Source organism: Dreissena polymorpha, chromosome 3 (assembly GCF_020536995.1).
Source record: "Dreissena polymorpha isolate Duluth1 chromosome 3, UMN_Dpol_1.0, whole genome shotgun sequence".
NCBI classification, from domain to species: domain Eukaryota; kingdom Metazoa; phylum Mollusca; class Bivalvia; order Myida; family Dreissenidae; genus Dreissena; species Dreissena polymorpha.
In genome coordinates, this window is record NC_068357.1 from 16,637,571 (window position 1) to 16,656,509 (window position 18,939).

Sequence of the window (18,939 nt, forward strand, 5' to 3'; positions counted from 1 at the left end):
TCAGGTAAATTTTGCTTAATTTCGCGACCTGTCAAATTGAGTTCCTGCATAATGTATTGTCTTGAAAGCATATTTTGTTATATACTAAATTTAAATGCAATCTTGTAATGCAAGGAACCTCGATACCCAGTGAGAGAATCTTCTCCACAGCAGGAGACCTGTCATTGCTCATAGGGCTTGCCAGGACCCGGACAATGTTGATTTGTTAATTTTTGTGAAAATAAACATCAAACTGTATGAACAGTGAAAAGTGTATATTAACGAGCAAACTATAAAGTGAATAAGTGTTAAGGTTTCGTTTTATTTTGACATTGCTACAATGTTAAACGAGACATTTGTTATATTGTTTGGTAATAAACGTTAATGTGTTTTAGTCAAATTATACTTCAAAAACATTGATTTCTTTAATTTAGACAGAAAATTCTAATTTTCTCTTATCTGAGGGATCCGGATCCGAAAAACTGTAAGATACCATATTTGGATTCGGATTCGGATCCGAACAAATTTTTTGGATTCGTTGCAGCCCTAGTCAAAATACAAGACAGGCACACCCTTGTTAAAAACATGGTGTTTATTATTATTAGTAGCAACACCAAATGGTTTACAAAAAAAGTAGATGGAGACCAACAGCTTATATTGTACTGAAACTACATAGGAAAACATAACATGGCTATAAGAACATGCATAAAACTGTTATTTTGTAGTTACTAACATGGCTAAAAGTGAACAAGAGTGCCAAACTGTCACAAGATACGCCCGTTTTAAGGCTTTGGACAACTTGATAACTTTATAATGACCCATATTTGAACTTGACCTACATATCATCTAGACACAACTTCTGACCAAAGTTGATGAAGATCTGATGAAAACTACTTCAATTAGAGAGCGGACACCATGCTAAATGATTGAAATGCACTAATAGACCTCGTGACCTAGTTTTTAACCTTGCATGACCCATATTTGAACTTGACCTACATGTAGATATTGTCTAGACACAACTTCTGACCAAATTTGGTGAAGATCGGATGATAACTACTTCAATTAGAGAGCGGACACCATGCTAAATGCTTGAAATGGTTTAAGTGACCCTGTGACCTAGTTTTTGACCCGGCATGACCCATATTTGAACTTGACCTAAACATTGTCTAGATACAACTTCTGACCAAGTTTGGTGAAGATCGGATGAAAACTACTTCAATTAGAGAGCGGACACCATGCTAAATGCTTGAAATACACTAAGTGACCCTGTGACCTAGTTTTTGACCCGGCATGACCCATATTCGAACTTGACCTAGATATTGTCTAGATACAACTTCTGACCAAGTTTGGTGAAGATCGGATGAATACAATTTGAATTAGAGTCCAGACAAAGTGGCGCCGTTGAAAATGCACTAATTGACCCTATGACCTAGTTTTTGACCCGGCATGACCCATATTCGAACTTGGCCTATATATCAACTAGATGCAACTGCTGACCAAGTTTGGTGAAGATCGGATGAATACAATTTGAAATAGAGTCCGGACAAAGTGGCCCCTTTGAAAATGCACTTATTGACCCTATGACCTAGTTTTTGACCCGGCATGACCCATATTCGAACTTGGCCTAGATATCAACTAGATGCAACTGCTGACCAAGTTTGGTGAAGATCGGATGAATACAATTTGAATTAGAGTCCGGACAAAGTGATGCCTTCCGCCCGCCGCCCGCCGCCCGCCGCCCGCCGCCAAGGGGTTTCACATAATACGTCCCGTATTTTATACGGGCGTATAAAAAGCCTAAAAAAAAACCTGGTGGCTGGAAGGCCCCGTCAGGTCCAGGGCAACGCCCTGGTCGGGGGCTTAGGGGGCCGGAGGCCCCCGGAAGCTCCTGCATTTTAGCTTAAAGACACCTATATTTTTAAGTGATGCAAATCAGAAAAAAACAGTTAGTTTGGCTAGAAAATATCACAATCCATTTCTTTAAAATTTCATGTAGATAAAATGTGATAGGCAAAATCTTTAAGATAACACTAAACTTTTCTGAACTATATGCAAATATTTACAATATAATATAGATTGTTGAACATGTTATAGCAATACATTTTCTGTCTTGTATTTTTAAGTAATTTAATTGTTTGTATATCTTATCTAGTTATTTTCTAATAATTTGATTTCCATGTCCGGTAATTTTTCACATGAGTAACGTCCTGGGCGTTTTTTTTCATTTGATTGGTACTTGATCTTTTGAAACAGATATCACAATATGCGCTACCCGGAGTGTTTGTTTTAAACCCATCTCCCCATTTCTCTCCACGAGAGTCTCTTTCATGGAGCCATTCCCATCGCCACTTGTTGTTCACACCACTTTCAAGTTCTTTTGTGTTGTACCCCGGAGGCAAATACATGATTTTACCGTGTTTTTTTGGTTTCGGAAGTGCAGTTATTTTGACTTGTCCGCCATATTTTTTTGAGAGATAAAACCATTTTGTAACGTCGATTTCCATTGGTTGACCGATTTTTGTAAACCAATCGAAATGCTTTTTTGGAAACCGAGTCAGATTCCTGATTTACTTCGAGTTATTCCGTGTGGTAAACCATTTCATAGACAAAGGAATCGTTAATTATCAACAGATTTCGCCAGAACATTCTAATGAGTTGACGTCATGCTGCCTTCTGCACTCACGGAGGGTCTTTTGGCTTGTATCCGTAATTCCTTTTGCGGGAGACATGTTATTTCGGCTTGTTGCCGTTAATTACTGTTTTGATGTTAAACTTCAGGTCCGATCAAAATCAAAGGCAGGGGTTACCCCCCCCCCCCCCCAAAAATCTCCTCGGATTTATACGATTTGGAAAAACGACCTGACTGAAGATCGAATATACCGAAATATTACGGAAAACTTTCACCCATAACTGAATGTTTTAAAATAGAAATTCTCAGATAGCAGACGCCTCGAAACCCAACACCAGGTGCAAGTGAAGGAGTTTATTATCACTTATCTGTTAAACTGGCCCCTTTACTGGCTTTAGTGGCAATGATTTTCCATTCCAGTTCGCACACCTGTTATACATGTAGATACGCATCTTTTTAAAGATTCATTAGATCTTTGTTTCGATTGGAAATATTCGCGGACCATCTACCCCCCCCCCCCCCCCCAAACTTTCTCATCGATTAATTCTGAACGAATTGAGAGATCGACCTCCGGGGCTTAAAAAAACCGGAACACTTTTAGCCATGTACTAACTGTTATGTTCCACCAGAGTTTTCACAATACCATAACAATTAAACTGAATAGCATTGCTTTCAGCTCCAGTTATAAAAATTCCATCATATTTAGGAAGAAGGTTGAACCAAGATTGCCTGTTGATCAATATAAACAGTTTAACAGTCTCAGACCGTAGAAATACAGTTTATGAAAATTTTATCAACATCAGATCTGTCCAAACAAAAGTATGAAATACAATTAGTTAACACATACTTAAGAATATCAAGATCTTCATTAAAATATCCTCAATATTTAAAGTTTGGCCCAGATATTGTACAAACTTGTGCAAGCTATCTGTGTGGATAAATTTTAATTTATAACAGCAAACATCAGGTTTTTATTTAGGTTTACCTTCAAGGGTTTCCCTGTCTGTCATTTATAATCAACATTTATTTTCGCAAACAAAGTCGCTATTATAATGTAAATGTTACATTTATGTACCAAACTTAGTTTGGCAAATAAATCAATGTCCATAAATAAATGACTTCATGCTTTATTATGATAGATGTGGTGCTTATGCCAATGACAAGTTTCAATTTTAATGATGATTCCATGTTGTATATTATTTAATAAAGGTTAACCTGTAAATTTGATCGAGGTATTACTTATATCTTTCTGCTATAAAATACATGTTCATTAGTCATTTGAAAAACCTGCATAATCTAACCTGTCACCAATTGGCAACACCATTAAATATTTAGCAAATTTAAAGGCACAAAACAAAATAACAGGAGAATCTTTCCATAAATTTGTACTACAGTAAACTGTTTTAATCGAGATCAAACAGGATGACAGGGATGCGTAAGTAATTGAAGGTATTGAGTTATGAAGCTATCCATATCAAAAAGTAGGAAACATAGTATACTATTATTACACTTAATTAAAGAAGTATCAAAGTAATCAAAATTCTGCAAAATGAATACTTACAATGTGCAGATGTATATTAAACATGTTCATAAAACTAAAAATATTTCGTAGACTTTGGTGCCCCCACAACAAATGTGTGAACACAAACAAATCCACTAAGTAAGTCTTCTACAGTGGAAAAAACTAAGGGCCATAATTCAGTAAAAACTTGCCATATTCAAAATTCCTTTCTTTGTGATCATATATACACTGAGGGCATTAAACTAAACATTACAGAGCCACATTCACCCACTACCAATTTGAGAGAAAAAAAAAAAAACTATATATTTTAAATTTGTCTCAGTTTCGTATCCAGTAGGGATAAATATAAAAACAAACTTTGAAAAGGCCTATTTAGGCAAAATATATCAGGAAAGATCAGTGTCAATATATATTTTGAAGTATAAAAACAGACATAGGGCAGGTATTCTGCCAATCTCTTCGCAGACACATTTTCCTATCTTAACGATCATCTGCACATAAAGGTCATTTAATTTTAAAAGTTTGCATAAGATATAACACGAAGTTAAAGAGGAATTGAAAACAAAGATTTTGGGTCTATATATATTACATACCGCAAATACTGATAGAGGGTCATAAATCTGCCAAAACTTGCCGGAGCCAAAGTTCCTTTCTTTAAGATAATCTTCACATCAAGGTATTAAACTGTCAAAGCCTTAATTAGATGAACCTATTGCAGAGAAGTTGAAAGCAAGATAGTAAAGCTAACGAGCAAATTTTATGAATTTTTACCCCCCCCCCCCCCCCCCCAAATGCTTGCAATGCAAAACTCTGTACATAACTAATTATAGAATCATGTATTGATACACTTTATTACATGTAATACTAGTTCAATGAATGAAACCTATAAAAGCAGTCATAAAATAAAGCTCCGCATTAAAAATCCTAAATAAAACATAATTTTTCAGTAACAGAAAATGCTATTTAAAGGTGGAGTCATAAAAAGATGGTGCGCAAAAGACAATTGTTGTGCTTCATTCAGCTATCTGTGTAAATACTCCCCACCAAGGTTTAGTTTAATCTACCAAAGAAAAATTTATTAAAATATACTTTTATGGAAGAAATAGTTAAAACTCTGCTTTGACCTTAACCTTAGCCAAAGGGACATGGGTCTTGCAATTGTGCCTAACTGCCTGATAACAATTACATCAGGGCATTTGAAAATCCCTTGATGTATTATATAATCGTACCAAATTAAGGCATATTCATTCAAAATTTGTTACATTTTACCCCAGTGTGTGGCCTTGACCTTGACCCTAGGGACCCAAGTCTTACCTGTGATACACATCCAGATAAAGGACAACAACTTTAAAAAGTTATTACTGTATCCCTTGATTCATACTGAAATAATGGCTAAAGTATTAATAATTCATCAAATTTGTGATCTTTGACCTCAATGTGTGACCTTGCCTCTAGGATTTTGAGTCTAACATATAACTCAGCCCCAGATGATTGAGAACAGTTGTGGTTAATTTAATGGCTTTGACTCATATTTTCTTGGGTATACAACTCCATAAAGAAAAAATCCTTCACAACAAGATGTGTTTGTGAAACACAATGTCCCCCTATATGACGTTTGACCTTGTAGGGTGACCTTGACCTTGACCCTTCACCACTCAAAATGTGCAGCTCCATGAGATACACATGCATTTCAAATATAAAATTCAATATTGCAGAAGTGACAATACATCAGCAATTTTGACCTATATATTTGACCTTGAAGGATGACCTTGACCTTGACCTTTCACCACTAAAAATGTGCAGCTCCATGAGATACACATGCATGCCATATATCAAGTTGCTATCTTCAATATTGCAAACGTATTCATAAAATTAACGATTTGGGCCACATATATTTGACCTCTGACCTTGAAGGATGACCTTGACCTTTCACCACTCAAAATGTGCAGCTCCATGAGATACACATGCATGCCAAATATCAAGTTGCTATCTTCAATATTGCATAAGTACTCATAAAATGAGCGATTTTGGCCACATATATTTGACATCTGACCTTGAAGGATGACCTTGACCTTTCACCACTCAAAATGTGCAGCTCCATGAGATACACATACATTCCAAAGATCAAGTTGCTATCTTGAATATTGAAATACTGCAAAAGTGTACATTAAATGAGTGATTTTGACCCATATATTTGACCTTTGACCTTGAAGGATGACCTTGACCTTTCACCACTGTAAATGTGCAGCTCCATGAGATACATATGCATGCCAAATATCAAGTTGCTATCTTCAATATTGCAAAAGTTATTGCAAATGTTAAAGTTGGCGCAAACCAACCAACCAACCAACCAACCAACAGACCAACAGACAGGGCAAAAACAATATGTCCCCCACTACTATAGTGGGGGACATAAAAAGGAAAGGGCCTTACTTTCTTATTGATGGCGAACAATACCTGTCATGTTGCCATCTTGACTATCACGTGATTAGCCCCTTTGATAGGATTAGGGACCACCACATGTGTTCTTGAGTTATCAATACTGATATTAAAGGTGGTTATTTCTTTTTAAGTATTTAGGATTTTGCCAAAAAATTAAGATGTGTTCATGCTTTCATAGGTTTTCAAGTTGTCAATGCTCGAGTTAAAGAAGTTAAACTGTATATGTTTTATGTGAGTGGGCAGTGGGCACATTTTCAACCATAATTTATACAACACTTAGATCCATATAAACCTATTGCAGAATAATTATGTGCCAGAAGTAATCAGTTTCAACCAGTACAAAATATGACATTTGCAGAAACATAATGCCATTTTGTAAACACATAGAATCCTAGAAAAACAAGATAAGTGTGCCAAGATAATCAGTTTCAACCAGTACAAAATATGACATTTGCAGAAACATAATGCCATTTTGTAAACACATAGAATCCTAGAAAAACAAGATAAATGTGCCAAGTATTGCATATGCGAAGATATCTGCAGCCAATGATCTGAAAACAATTATTTACAAATCTGGACAACTTTCATATCAGCTTGCAGCAATTTCAGCCATGAGATATATAGTTGGTGTTGAAAAGTTTGTCTGCTTAAGTTAATAACATACACTCATTTGTTTTTTTCTTTGTAACAGTAAAATCAAACAATGTTTGATTAAATAAAAAATTGATTTAAAAGCAATCATATTGAATGTGAAATAATTTACTGCACTATGAAAGATTTAAGCCACACCCCTTGAAATGAAGTACATGTTAATCAATACATATAGATGCAATTTGAAAGTGTGCAAAATTGTAATAAAATCTATAGCCTAGTTAGCAAGTAATCTATTACTTTTTCTTAAATTTTAAAACCGAAAGTAGGATTTCTATACGTACATACGTACATTTCGACAAACGCGATTATTTTTAAGTCTAAGCGCAAAAAAGACGGATTTCTACCTTGTAACCACCATATATATTCTAATTGAGATAGATAAAATTAAATTTATAGCCTAGTTAGCAAGTAATTTATTATTTTTCAAACGGTACCGCTTCAAAACCGAAAGTAGGATTTTTAGACGTATACGTCAATTTCGACAAATGCGATTATTTTTTTAAGTTTTAAAGCGCAAAATAGATGGATTTCTACCTTGTTACCACCAGATATATTCTAATTGGCATAGATAAAATATGTTTCTTATTTATAATTAAAATGATTATGCCATGTATTGCATTTCAAGGTGTGTGGCTTTAAGCAATGGTTTCAACATGACTGAATGGTAAGTTGACAAACATAGATAATTGAATAACAAATTACTGCATTTCAAACAAAGCCATACTTGTCAGTTCTGTGAAGACGTTCAAATATCTGCATATTATTGAAAGATTGCGGTTAGTTGGAATTGACTTTGTGTCTTAAATGGTTGACTACAGGGTCTACCACATAACTCCTGATGAACAGTCTACTTAAATACTTAGAACCTTATGTCAAATTAGAGTCAGCTATCTTAACTCAAACTGATACTCTTTACATAATCTGACTTTACATGACATAAAATTATGGGGAAAAAGATGCAGCAAAGTCTACCAGGATCTAACCAGGGGAAGTCACGAGTGACAGAAAATCCTCTCATCGACATGTTTATAATGGGGTGAAAAACTTTTTCCAACAGACACACAAATTAACAACTACTTGAACTTTAAAACCAGATTTATTGCTTTTTTACTTAACATTCAAAGGATGAAAATAGAGGATTCATAGGGATGTTCCTCATTTTTGTTTCTCGGTCCCTGTTTATGATGATGACCATGATCTCTCATTTTTGCTTAATGTTATTTGCCATTTTTAAATCATCGCAATATCAGCAGCACTCTTTAAGTATTAAATAAACAACACTTCGACACAGGATCACAGACACAGGATCCGTTACTATAGTTTACTATTTTATAACATGAAATACCTGTCCATCTGCTTTATCAAGACGGTTATCTTAACCATTCAGAAACTAGTAAATACGTATAGATTTAAATTTACAAATACTTCAAACCATTCCAATTTAAATATGTTTTATTTACTGATTTGTTTATCACAGTGATTCTGTGCGAATCATGTGTTCCATCATAAACTTTATCATAATGTCTTGACAACAACCCCATATAAAAATGGATCAGGCCAAAAAAAAAAAGATTCTGTGTTTCGGGCAACCCGACCCTACCTAGCAGAACCCTGCCGACCCTAAAGTTTTTAAAGACGAATTTTCTGTGAAATTTTAAGTCGTTAGCGCTTTATTTTCATGGGAGGGTATCACGTATAAACGCATATGGCGTTCCGTAACATTGTCGAAAATGTCGGCAATTTTACGTGTTTTTCAACCAAAACTGCAAACATTCTGCGAATGTTTCGTGTTTTTGATGTAACGACTTCGTTCAATAAGTTACAAAGGCATGTCCTATGCCACGAGCAGACATTCTCAAAAGTGTCGGACGTGACCAAGGTTTAAGACAGGGCTGATTAAAAAATGCTATGCTGCCGATCCGAATGTTCGTTAAATAATAAAAGAGCAACATTTTTTTTATTTTAAAGAATTAAAATCTGAAAATAAAAGAGAGCTTAAAATAAATATTTTTGTTAACATTCATAAAATGTTCCTGTGCATGCGCAGCTAAAACTTCAGAGTAAATATGTCGATAGTTTATACACTCAAACGAATACACGTTCTGCAACTCAGATTGTCGTAATTGGGGTATAAACAGTTAGTCACCCCATAAAATTGATGCATAATAATGCATTTTCCTTGTGGCTAGTTTATTGACTTTTGTAGTAAAATTATTAGTTGTCACATAATTTCGCGACCGATAAATTGTCAATGAAACTTTCGTAATACCGAGAATTGCTTTGCGCTTTTTAATCTTAGTCTGTTTAATTATGTTATCGATATCCAGCAGGTGTTCTGTTGTTAAAGGTACTTCATAGATTCCTTACAATTATAAATGTGATTTTTTTGTAAAAATAACTTTAATACATTGATTAACTATCAGCATTGTGTTTTTCCTGAATTTTGGTGAGACGTCTGGCCTTCAATTTTAGGGGGAAAATATACACAAAAGAAGAAAGCGGGGATTTTGTCAAATGTTATTAAACTTAAAATTTTGGGGAATTTGCACTATTTTTATTGTGGGGAGGAGGCCTTTCCCATGGGGATAGGGCGCCTTTATAATATCCCTGCTAAAGAAGGAAAAACACCTGATCAGTATCTGACAACTTTTGTTTAAACAGCAATTTGCATAATAGTAAACAATAAACAAATTTTAAATTTTGAAATTGATTTGCTTTTTACCAGTTTATTTTTATATAAAATACTATAAGTGTGTTGTGATTTGTTGGAGGATAGAATGATGACAGCAGTTTCAAAACATAGGTTTGTAATACGGACACGATGAATTTTAATGCAGGGTGGGGTAATTCTGCAAATTATTGAAAATACATGAATATTAAATGATTCAAATGTTTTGTTACTTGTAATAGTCTTAATATGGGAAAATTCGTTGTAACTTATTTTTTAAACAATTTTTTTTGTTTATTACAGACTTATTAAGGAATTGGAATTCATAAAGAAGTTTGAAACACAATCACCAAATGGACTTAATACAAAAAATCAACTTGATGTCCTGCTACGGGAAACTATATATTAAAAAATATATGTAAAAAACATTTTATATTAATCATCAACATAAATGAATGTAAAAATAATAGAACTTTATGCAATTTATCTTATCCATAATGTGTATATGATAGAATAGCAAGAATATATGATTATTTAATCAAATATCATTATAATATTTTACGTAGATATGGATAGAAATAATTAAATTCATTAAATAACTTTACCCTATATTTAATTTTTGGTAACAAGTTTACGTAAATTATAATTAAATATGATGATGATTATTGTATTGTAAAATATCAATTTATTAAATATATAAAGCACACATTTGACATAAGATTGAGACAAAATATGTAAGTGTTTAAAGTCATTTCATTATTGGCGAATTTTTACATTTTTTGGCGCCATTTTATATAACGTCAGTTATGACGTCATCATGTACAACGTCATTTGATGTTTAAAAACATTTTCTTTGTTATTTAAATTGTGCATTCAAAAGACATAAACATGTAGTTAACATATAATTTTCATTGTTTTGATAAAGGCATTATGCCGAAACGTCAATTAAAGGAGTATAATCAGAGAGTACTTCAGAATTGTTTTTTATCGAATGGTATTGAATGTATAACATACATTAAAAAAAATTCGAATGATGTAAAATGATTTTATTTTCAACACTTATTTACAATTTACACCTAAGAATGAAACAAATGTTTAATACAATAAATGTTAGTACTTGAAATTAACTTAAAATAAAGTAATATAAGTATCATAGGTTGTTATGGATGCTAAGAAGTAGGCAGTAGGAACACCGTTGCAATACCTAGATTCTTGGGGTAAAAAAAATAAAAATAAAAAATCAATCCCTACCCTACCTAGCTTTTTTGAGACCGTTGCCCTTAACACAGAATCTTTTTTTTTTTGGCCTCAGCTAAGAAATAACCAACACATTTTTAATGAAGATTGTTAAACAACAGGGTCCAATGACATCGCAGGTTAGAAAAATTATATTAGTGCAATGGGCGAATCATGCTTCCAGTGTACAATACAGCGAATTTTCAAAATCAGATTTTTGGGCCGCTTATGACACATGCTGCGGAATCGTACCCCCCTTACCCTATTTTTTGTTATAATGAATTTCAACAAATCTCATACATAACCAATGCAGGGTTCTCAATAACTTTTGAGCCAACAGGCCCAAATGTGAAAATTTTAAAATTGAGCACTTGATTTCTTGCATTTTGGGCCATTTTATGGCTATTTTAGTGGTAAACCAGGCACTTATGGGGTGTTGCTGCAGTTTTGCTGATTTTTTTCCATCAAATAGATTTTGTCAAAAATTTATATTTAAGATAAACATACAAATACTATATGAAAAATCAAATAAAAACATAGGGTCACCGGCCTTGTTTTGATTTTATTCACCATTATATAACATGTACTTTTTCAATAAAACTGAAAAATCTCTAATTGCGTAAAAATAATTAATAACCTATGCAATTGGCAACATGTAGATATTATTTAAGCTAAGATACATCATATACCATTTAATTAAACCACACACTACCAATAAAATGGAGTACACAAGTTAAATTTTAAGAAATTGATTTTTTTAATTTTTTATGTCACCCAAAAAAACATCATTTTTTTACTATTTTAACCACATAAATGGAATTTAAAAAATGTCTGCCAAATAGAATTCTGCGAAACTGCTCAAATATGTTCATCTACGTATTGTCATCATAAAACACAAATAAAAAAAGGGGGTCACCGCACTTTTAACAGAGATTTTTTGTTTTAATTATCCCTACCGTTTAGAGTAGACGTCAAATTTCATTAAAAAAAACAGCAATAAGACAAAACCCAAGTAACGGTACATAGATTGTCAGAAATATGCATAAACATTAGAAATTGTTTACAAACTTAACTGGGATCACAACAGCTTACCAAAAGACATAAAAAAACAATATTTAATCACAAACATAATACCATACAGTATCAAACTCGACCTTAATCATTATTACCTTACATGTTCACAGATTTCGGCATGTTTTTAAGTTTGTGTTTAAATGCTTTAAATTGATAAATGTAAACAACAGGACTAAAGAGCTCCAGTATAAAACAAGTATGAAATTAAAGATAGAAAAAAATGTTTAAAAAAAGTTAAACTCTCCTGGGATCGAACCACTGACAATTGTATTATGAACCAACTCGGTAATTTCTAATGATACTGAAAAAAAAATATTGAGTTGTGATAATAGCATAATCGGTGTTGCTATAAATATATCCTTGGTTAAATAAACTGCCTCAACACCCCTTAAATTTGAGCATTTTTGCGTACATTTTATGAATTTTAGCTCTATTAACTAACAAAAGATAAATGGAAAAAGCTCTTTATTACTTTTGTAAAATTTTAACTCAACATGTGATGAACAGAACGTCAAAATATTTGACTGCTTTTTGACCAATTCCAATACGCACCTTTTCATTGTTGTTGTTGTAATGCGTTAAGGGAGATAATGAAGCAACGTATTTGCTTAATAGCAAATAAGAGCAAAATTACCAAAAAGACAAAAAAGCAAATTTCGAAAAGTCAATTGCCGATTTTCCAAATCTGAGCGATTTTTTTACCGACCAAATTCTGATTTCAAACGGCCGATTGGGTCGGCGGCCGGCTCTTATTGAGAACCCTGCCAATGGATCAATCAAATCTGAAAACATATTTGGATTCAATGAAAAATCACATATCTAACAGTTGATGGCCAGTTGCCATTAAATTCTCTCTAAAAGTATTTGTTTTAATGCAGATCTGACTATAACACAGATGATGTTGTATGGAAAATATTCACAATAACAAACATTAATTTTGATGCTACATATTTCAACCAAACTAAATATTAAATAAACGCCAATGGTTAATTCATCAATCAGTCATTACGCCATTCGTGAACGTAGTAATGCTACATAAATCAAGGAAAACAAATGAACACCATAATCATTCATTCATCATTCATCAATAACTTGAATATGTCATGCCGTCATTCGTGGACGTGGTCGATTTAACTGTTCTCTTACTTTACATTAAACTCAGACAGTGCTTGTCAAACATATTCCTGAAATATAGATTGCTTACCCTTGTTGATCGTTCGGTGTCAGATAATTTCTTCTCAAATTTAAGACCAATACTTGGTCTCTGATTTTGAGACAGCAATGCGTCTGCTTCCGACATTTTGTTTTTGTTCAGATCACGTGCCATTCACTTCGTCTTTTTCTTCCAACTCTCAATCCTATTGGTCAGATGAACTGAAAATGAAAGTTGAGTTATATTTAGTACAGATGGGTGATTGTCGGTATTGTGCTATTGTGATAGATCGATGTGTGCCTTGAGGAAGAGTTGTCGAACGTTACATTTACAAATGCTGCTAAATGACACACATATAAAATGTCGAATTTAAAATAGACAGTTGATTACCTAAATTGAACAATACGATAATGATTGATGATGAGCAATTAATTTTAATTTGTACGCGTAGGCACACTACAATATAATTTACACTTTTGAATGGATGCTGTTGATGTATTTTAAATTATTTATATTTCAGCTACACTGATTGAGGTCAAGCGAGCTTATGACTAGAAGCCTCGTCTATCAAGTTTGAGTGCGTCCGTATTTACTTCGAGTCGTACGTATTTTTTACCTCTGAATAATGTGGCCCAATTTAATTTAAAGTTCACAGAAATTTTGCATTTAGCCGGTCGTCTACCAAATGTGCTCAAATATGATCCGCTCAATTTAACATAAACTGTTTAAACGCCATAACTATTCTTAAATTTACCCTGGGGAAATGTTACTATAATTTAACAGACATGATCCTTGAATGAGTGGTCCTCTATCCAATGAATTTTGCATTAATGATTCCACTCCTTCGAATACTCACGGTAACGCAAAAATTCCGTATACAATGTATTTCTACATTGAAACTTTTGAAATCTATACTTCTGGAATCCTCTTGATAGATTTCCAAATTATTTCACACAAATCTCCGTATGCCAGTGGTTTGCTGGTTTATAGTTTAATATAATTGACCTTAATCTATAGACGTGAAGTTTGTTTAGTCAGTGGAGCTCGATTGGTCATTGTCGGCTCGGGTACTACTTACATGTACCCCGGGTAAATATACTAAAACGTACCCGGCCGATAGTTGACTGTACCCGAGTTTTAACCCCGCCAAAAATTCCAATGTCGTAAAAAGCGCTACCGATTACCGTAATTACGAAACAAACTTCTATTTAAAAACTAAAATGCATCAACCATGCTTTTTTGAGTATGAGTTTCGATAATAAAGAGGCAATTGAACAGAAAATTAACATATAAATGAACATAATTAATTAAAAAAAATATCCGACAACGACCCATTTTGTACCCGGGGTACATGTTAGTAGTACCAGAGCCGACAATGACCAATCAAGCGTCAGTGGAGAATTTAATTTGTGTCCCTCATTGATTTGTCTTTAAAGACTATAGATTTACCTCCGTCATTTCTGTCCGTCCGTCTGTCGGTCCAGGGACCTATACAAACTATAGGTCCCTGGTCGGTCCGTCCCTGAAACTAAACAAGTAAAAAAAGATACCTGGATAAAGCTCTTCATACCTGTAAACGGTATGGTAATGGCTATACGTTACCAGAGGTCAAATGTCAGTTCTCTGTTAATAACGAGAGCGCCGATGGCGTTAAAAGCATAGGTGCAAGATACAGGGAAGAATGGCGTCACGTGGTATAATGTAGTTCGATATCGCCATCCGCGAATTTCTCAAATCAATAATTTCAAACAATTACCGACTATTTAAATAGATAATCTTTCCATTTACACACGGAGTGTATATTGACAGGAGATGAATCGAGTATTTGACCCTTACTGTAGTAAATTCAATTTTATGCAAAAACTATTCATCCGATTTTATTGGTTTATACGTTATCTTGTTGCTTATTAATTCCTCTTTCAAAAAAATATAACTTTTAGTATATTCCCGTTGTTATTAATGGATTTATAGCGAGTTAAACACAAGAAATACACATTTTATGTTCTACCACCGCGCGTTTTAACGTGTTGTGGCTATCGATCTTTTACGATTAGCGTACAGCGAAGCGCCGAGGTTATACATTTTGATGTACCCACTCACGTCTTTTGTTAAATTATAGTTTCATTTCTCGGCCGATTTTGACAAATTATATATCATTAGAAAGCTTACGTTACGTAGTAAACAGATATATCAATATATATTAAGTTTTTCTTCTGATTTCGACAGCCCGGCGAGTTATAACTTTAACTTTTGCAAATATCATACCGTTTTGGAGTTTTAGAATCTAGATTTACGGTTGCCATGTTCGTACTTAATACCAATTTGTAGCGTTTATATTTGGAGTTCAGTTTTAAAAATTACATCTTGCTTAGGAGAATAGAATTCTGTATACGATAGAAAAAAAAATTGTTTAAAAACGAAAGTAATTAAGGAATGAAGGCGGGAAAATGTACCGCGCGTTCCTAACGCACTGAACTGATGCTACGGTCTTGGCGATTATGCTTTTGTTTAGAAACCGGCCATTGAATTTGTTTTGCCATCTTATTATATTTTTTATGGAATATATTGTAGTATTTTGTTCACGAAACATATCAATAAAGCTTATTATAAATGAATCTTAGTAAATTAACGATTTCAGCTCTTGTTTATAACACAGAAAGGGTGTAAAATTTATGATGAAACAGCGTATATAGCGGACCCTCTCGATATTATTCGGCTTTGCATGCATACTTGAAATAAAATGGGTGTCAAAAACATTCATCGTTTGCTGTTTATTATCAACAAGGTAATTATGTATAATTATTTGAAATGTTATTTACCTTAAATTATCAATTTATTAAAGATTCTTGAAAATCACGGTCCGTGTTACGCGGGTCATTTCGTATTTTGACATCAGGGCATCATGTCCAACTATTGAAAATCAGATTTTTTTCACCGGGACGATGACGGCTTGGATTTAGACAGGCAGACAGATAGTTTATTCAGACTTAAACAACAGTACATCGTCTTCAACTCAAATATATAAATTATTTTTAGACGAATTGTTAGGTGATTACACATATAGCAGTGATGATTCTGAGAATGTTGCCATGTTTCTTATCCGTGTAATCTAGAGTCCATGGTTTGAGCATTTTTATCGCGGTGTTCAAAAAAAGCTACCTCAATAATCTTGTTTATTGATAGATCTGTGGTTTTATTGCCCCTGTGTTCAGCACAAACCAATTATCTCGTTATGATCAGATACTGTGCCGACCAATACTGAATAACACTATGGTGTCATACGCCACAGCAGGGACCTATACTTGTATATTGGTCTCTAACCACAGGTGGCAATGTCTGGTCAGATTAAACTTTTTATGATACCTCCATGTCTTCTCGTGGTATTAGTGGTCATTTCTTGGAGTAATGTAACGCCAAATACTCAATTTTGCGTTTATAAGATATGTAGCGTATTGAAAACATTTATAGTCATCTGCCCATACAGATTGCCATAAACTAAATACTGTATAGATGTCAGCCAGCTAAATCACAATAATTATAAGTGCTTAATACCTATACATGTACATTTTAAACATTTAAAAAATCTAATACTTAACATTTAACGTATTTAGCGGGTACCGTTAAAAAAACTCCGTCATTTCGTAGTCCTATAAAGAGTGGATGGTAGTGTACGGAACAACATAATTAAAAACAGCAATCTCATTTGACCACAACGGGGTTAAATAATCTTTCCGAAAAATACAAATAATACAGAGTTTTAATTTAGAATTCTATATATTTATAACTCTGTTAACTTATAGATATTTCAATATACATGCATAGACAGTTGACCGTGATTTTCAAGAATCTTTAAATAATTTTAATTAATTGATAATTTATGGTTAATAACCTTTCATATAATTTTACATAATTACCTTTTTGATAATAAACAACAAACGATGAATGTTTTGACACCCATTATATTTGAAGTATGCAAAGCCGAAAAATATCAAGAGGATCCGCTATACATTTGTATACGCTGTTTCATCATAAAATTAACACCCTTTCTGTGTTATAATCAAGAGCTGAAATCGTAAATTTATGAAGCTTCATTAATACTTAGCTTTATGGATATGTCTCTAGAACAAAATATTTCAATATATTTCATAAAAAATATAATAATCACGGCAAAGGAAATTCAATGGCCGGTATCTAAACAAAAGCATAATCGCCAAGACCGTAGCATCAGTTCAGTGCGTTAGGAACGCACGCTACATATTCCCGCCTTCATTCCTTAATTACTTTCGTTTTAAAACATTTTTTTTTTCTATCGTATACAGAATTCCATTCTCCTAAGCAAGATGTTATTTTTAAAACTGAACTCCAAATATAAACGCTACAAATCGGTATAAAGTACGAACATGTCAACCGTAAATCTAGATTCTAAAACTCCAAAACGGTATGTTATTTGCAAAAGTTAAAGTTATAACTCGCCGGGCTGCCGAAATCAGAAGAAAAACTTAATATATATTGATATATCTGAAAACTACGTTACGTAAGCTTTCTAATGATATATAATTTGTCAAAATCGGTCTAGAAATGAAACTATAATTTAACAAAAGACGTGAGTGGGTACATCAAATTTATAACCTCGGCGCTTCGATAAAAGATCGATAGTTACGACACGGTCACGTGACTTAGACACAACAAGATATTTGGCGTAACGGTCCCGTTTCTTATCCTTGTAATCTAGAATCCGTGATTTACATCAGTGTTTGAAACGCTTATGAAAAATAATTAACCAAGCATTTCAAAATTTAAGCACGGACAGATCTGTATCTTTTCACAAATGAAAATAGACGCTACCCTATTCGTCTGCGTCAAGAATTTGTCGTAAAACTTGTGGTAAGCGTTAGATGCAGACGTGCACAACAGATTGAGTTCTGAATACAGATTTCTGAATGCAGATTTTTAAGGAAACTCCTCAAAGCAGTTACTTCCCTTGCTTCGCCCGGTCAGTAACTTCTAGTATAAGGGAGGCCACTGCGTAGGAGATTGAGATTTATAGTGCAGATAGAATTGTTTTACGAACGAAATTTGTTTTAGGTTATAAGAAGATTTTTTGACATAAAACGGTCTTAGAAAAATTCACTAAAAACGGTGTCAGCAATATTCTTGGAAGAAAACGTTAGAAAAACGTTTCCAAATTTTTTTTTGTAAGAATGACCATATACTAAATTAAATAGATATTTCGTCTGATTTTAGATCAGGTAAGGCTTCATAATGGGTAACCGAGCGATGTGGATTTTTGAAATGTGGTATATACCATAAGCATAGGTGCGTAAACGCACCTATGCTAAAAATGGAACACAAATTAGTAAGATAGTATCATGAAACTTGGTTTACACAGTCAGCTTTAGGTGTCCCGATGTCAGCCTCTCAATCTCATTCAGTTCATTCACCTGACTGTAAATGAATGCACTTTTTACATGGGCGTTTTCACCCGACCCGGCCGACCGGTAGAAGAGTACAGTTTATAATGTTATCGTAGACCCTACTTCGAAAATGCAATTGTCCAACAGAAACTAGAATTAGTAAAAACA

The 18,939-nt window shown here is 33.6% G+C and overlaps 1 protein-coding gene and 1 long non-coding RNA gene across 2 annotated transcripts in view; one reads left to right on the top strand and one right to left on the bottom strand.

Annotated features, from left to right (window-relative positions):
• The window catches only part of LOC127873104 (S-adenosylhomocysteine hydrolase-like protein 1), a 118,885-nt gene extending 105,312 nt beyond the window's left edge, over positions 1-13,573 (bottom strand). Inside the window, exon 1 of the mRNA XM_052416720.1 lies at positions 13,409-13,573. Within this exon, the coding sequence (XP_052272680.1) occupies positions 13,409-13,531 (123 nt within the window). The 5' untranslated portion in view covers positions 13,532-13,573. The remainder of the gene's footprint in view (positions 1-13,408) is intronic.
• LOC127873108 (uncharacterized) overlaps positions 1-14,302 on the top strand; it is a 34,048-nt gene extending 19,746 nt beyond the window's left edge. The window contains exon 5 of the long non-coding RNA XR_008045974.1: positions 13,878-14,302. This is a non-coding gene — a long non-coding RNA (uncharacterized LOC127873108). The remainder of the gene's footprint in view (positions 1-13,877) is intronic.
• Positions 14,303-18,939: the final 4,637 nt, after the last annotated feature.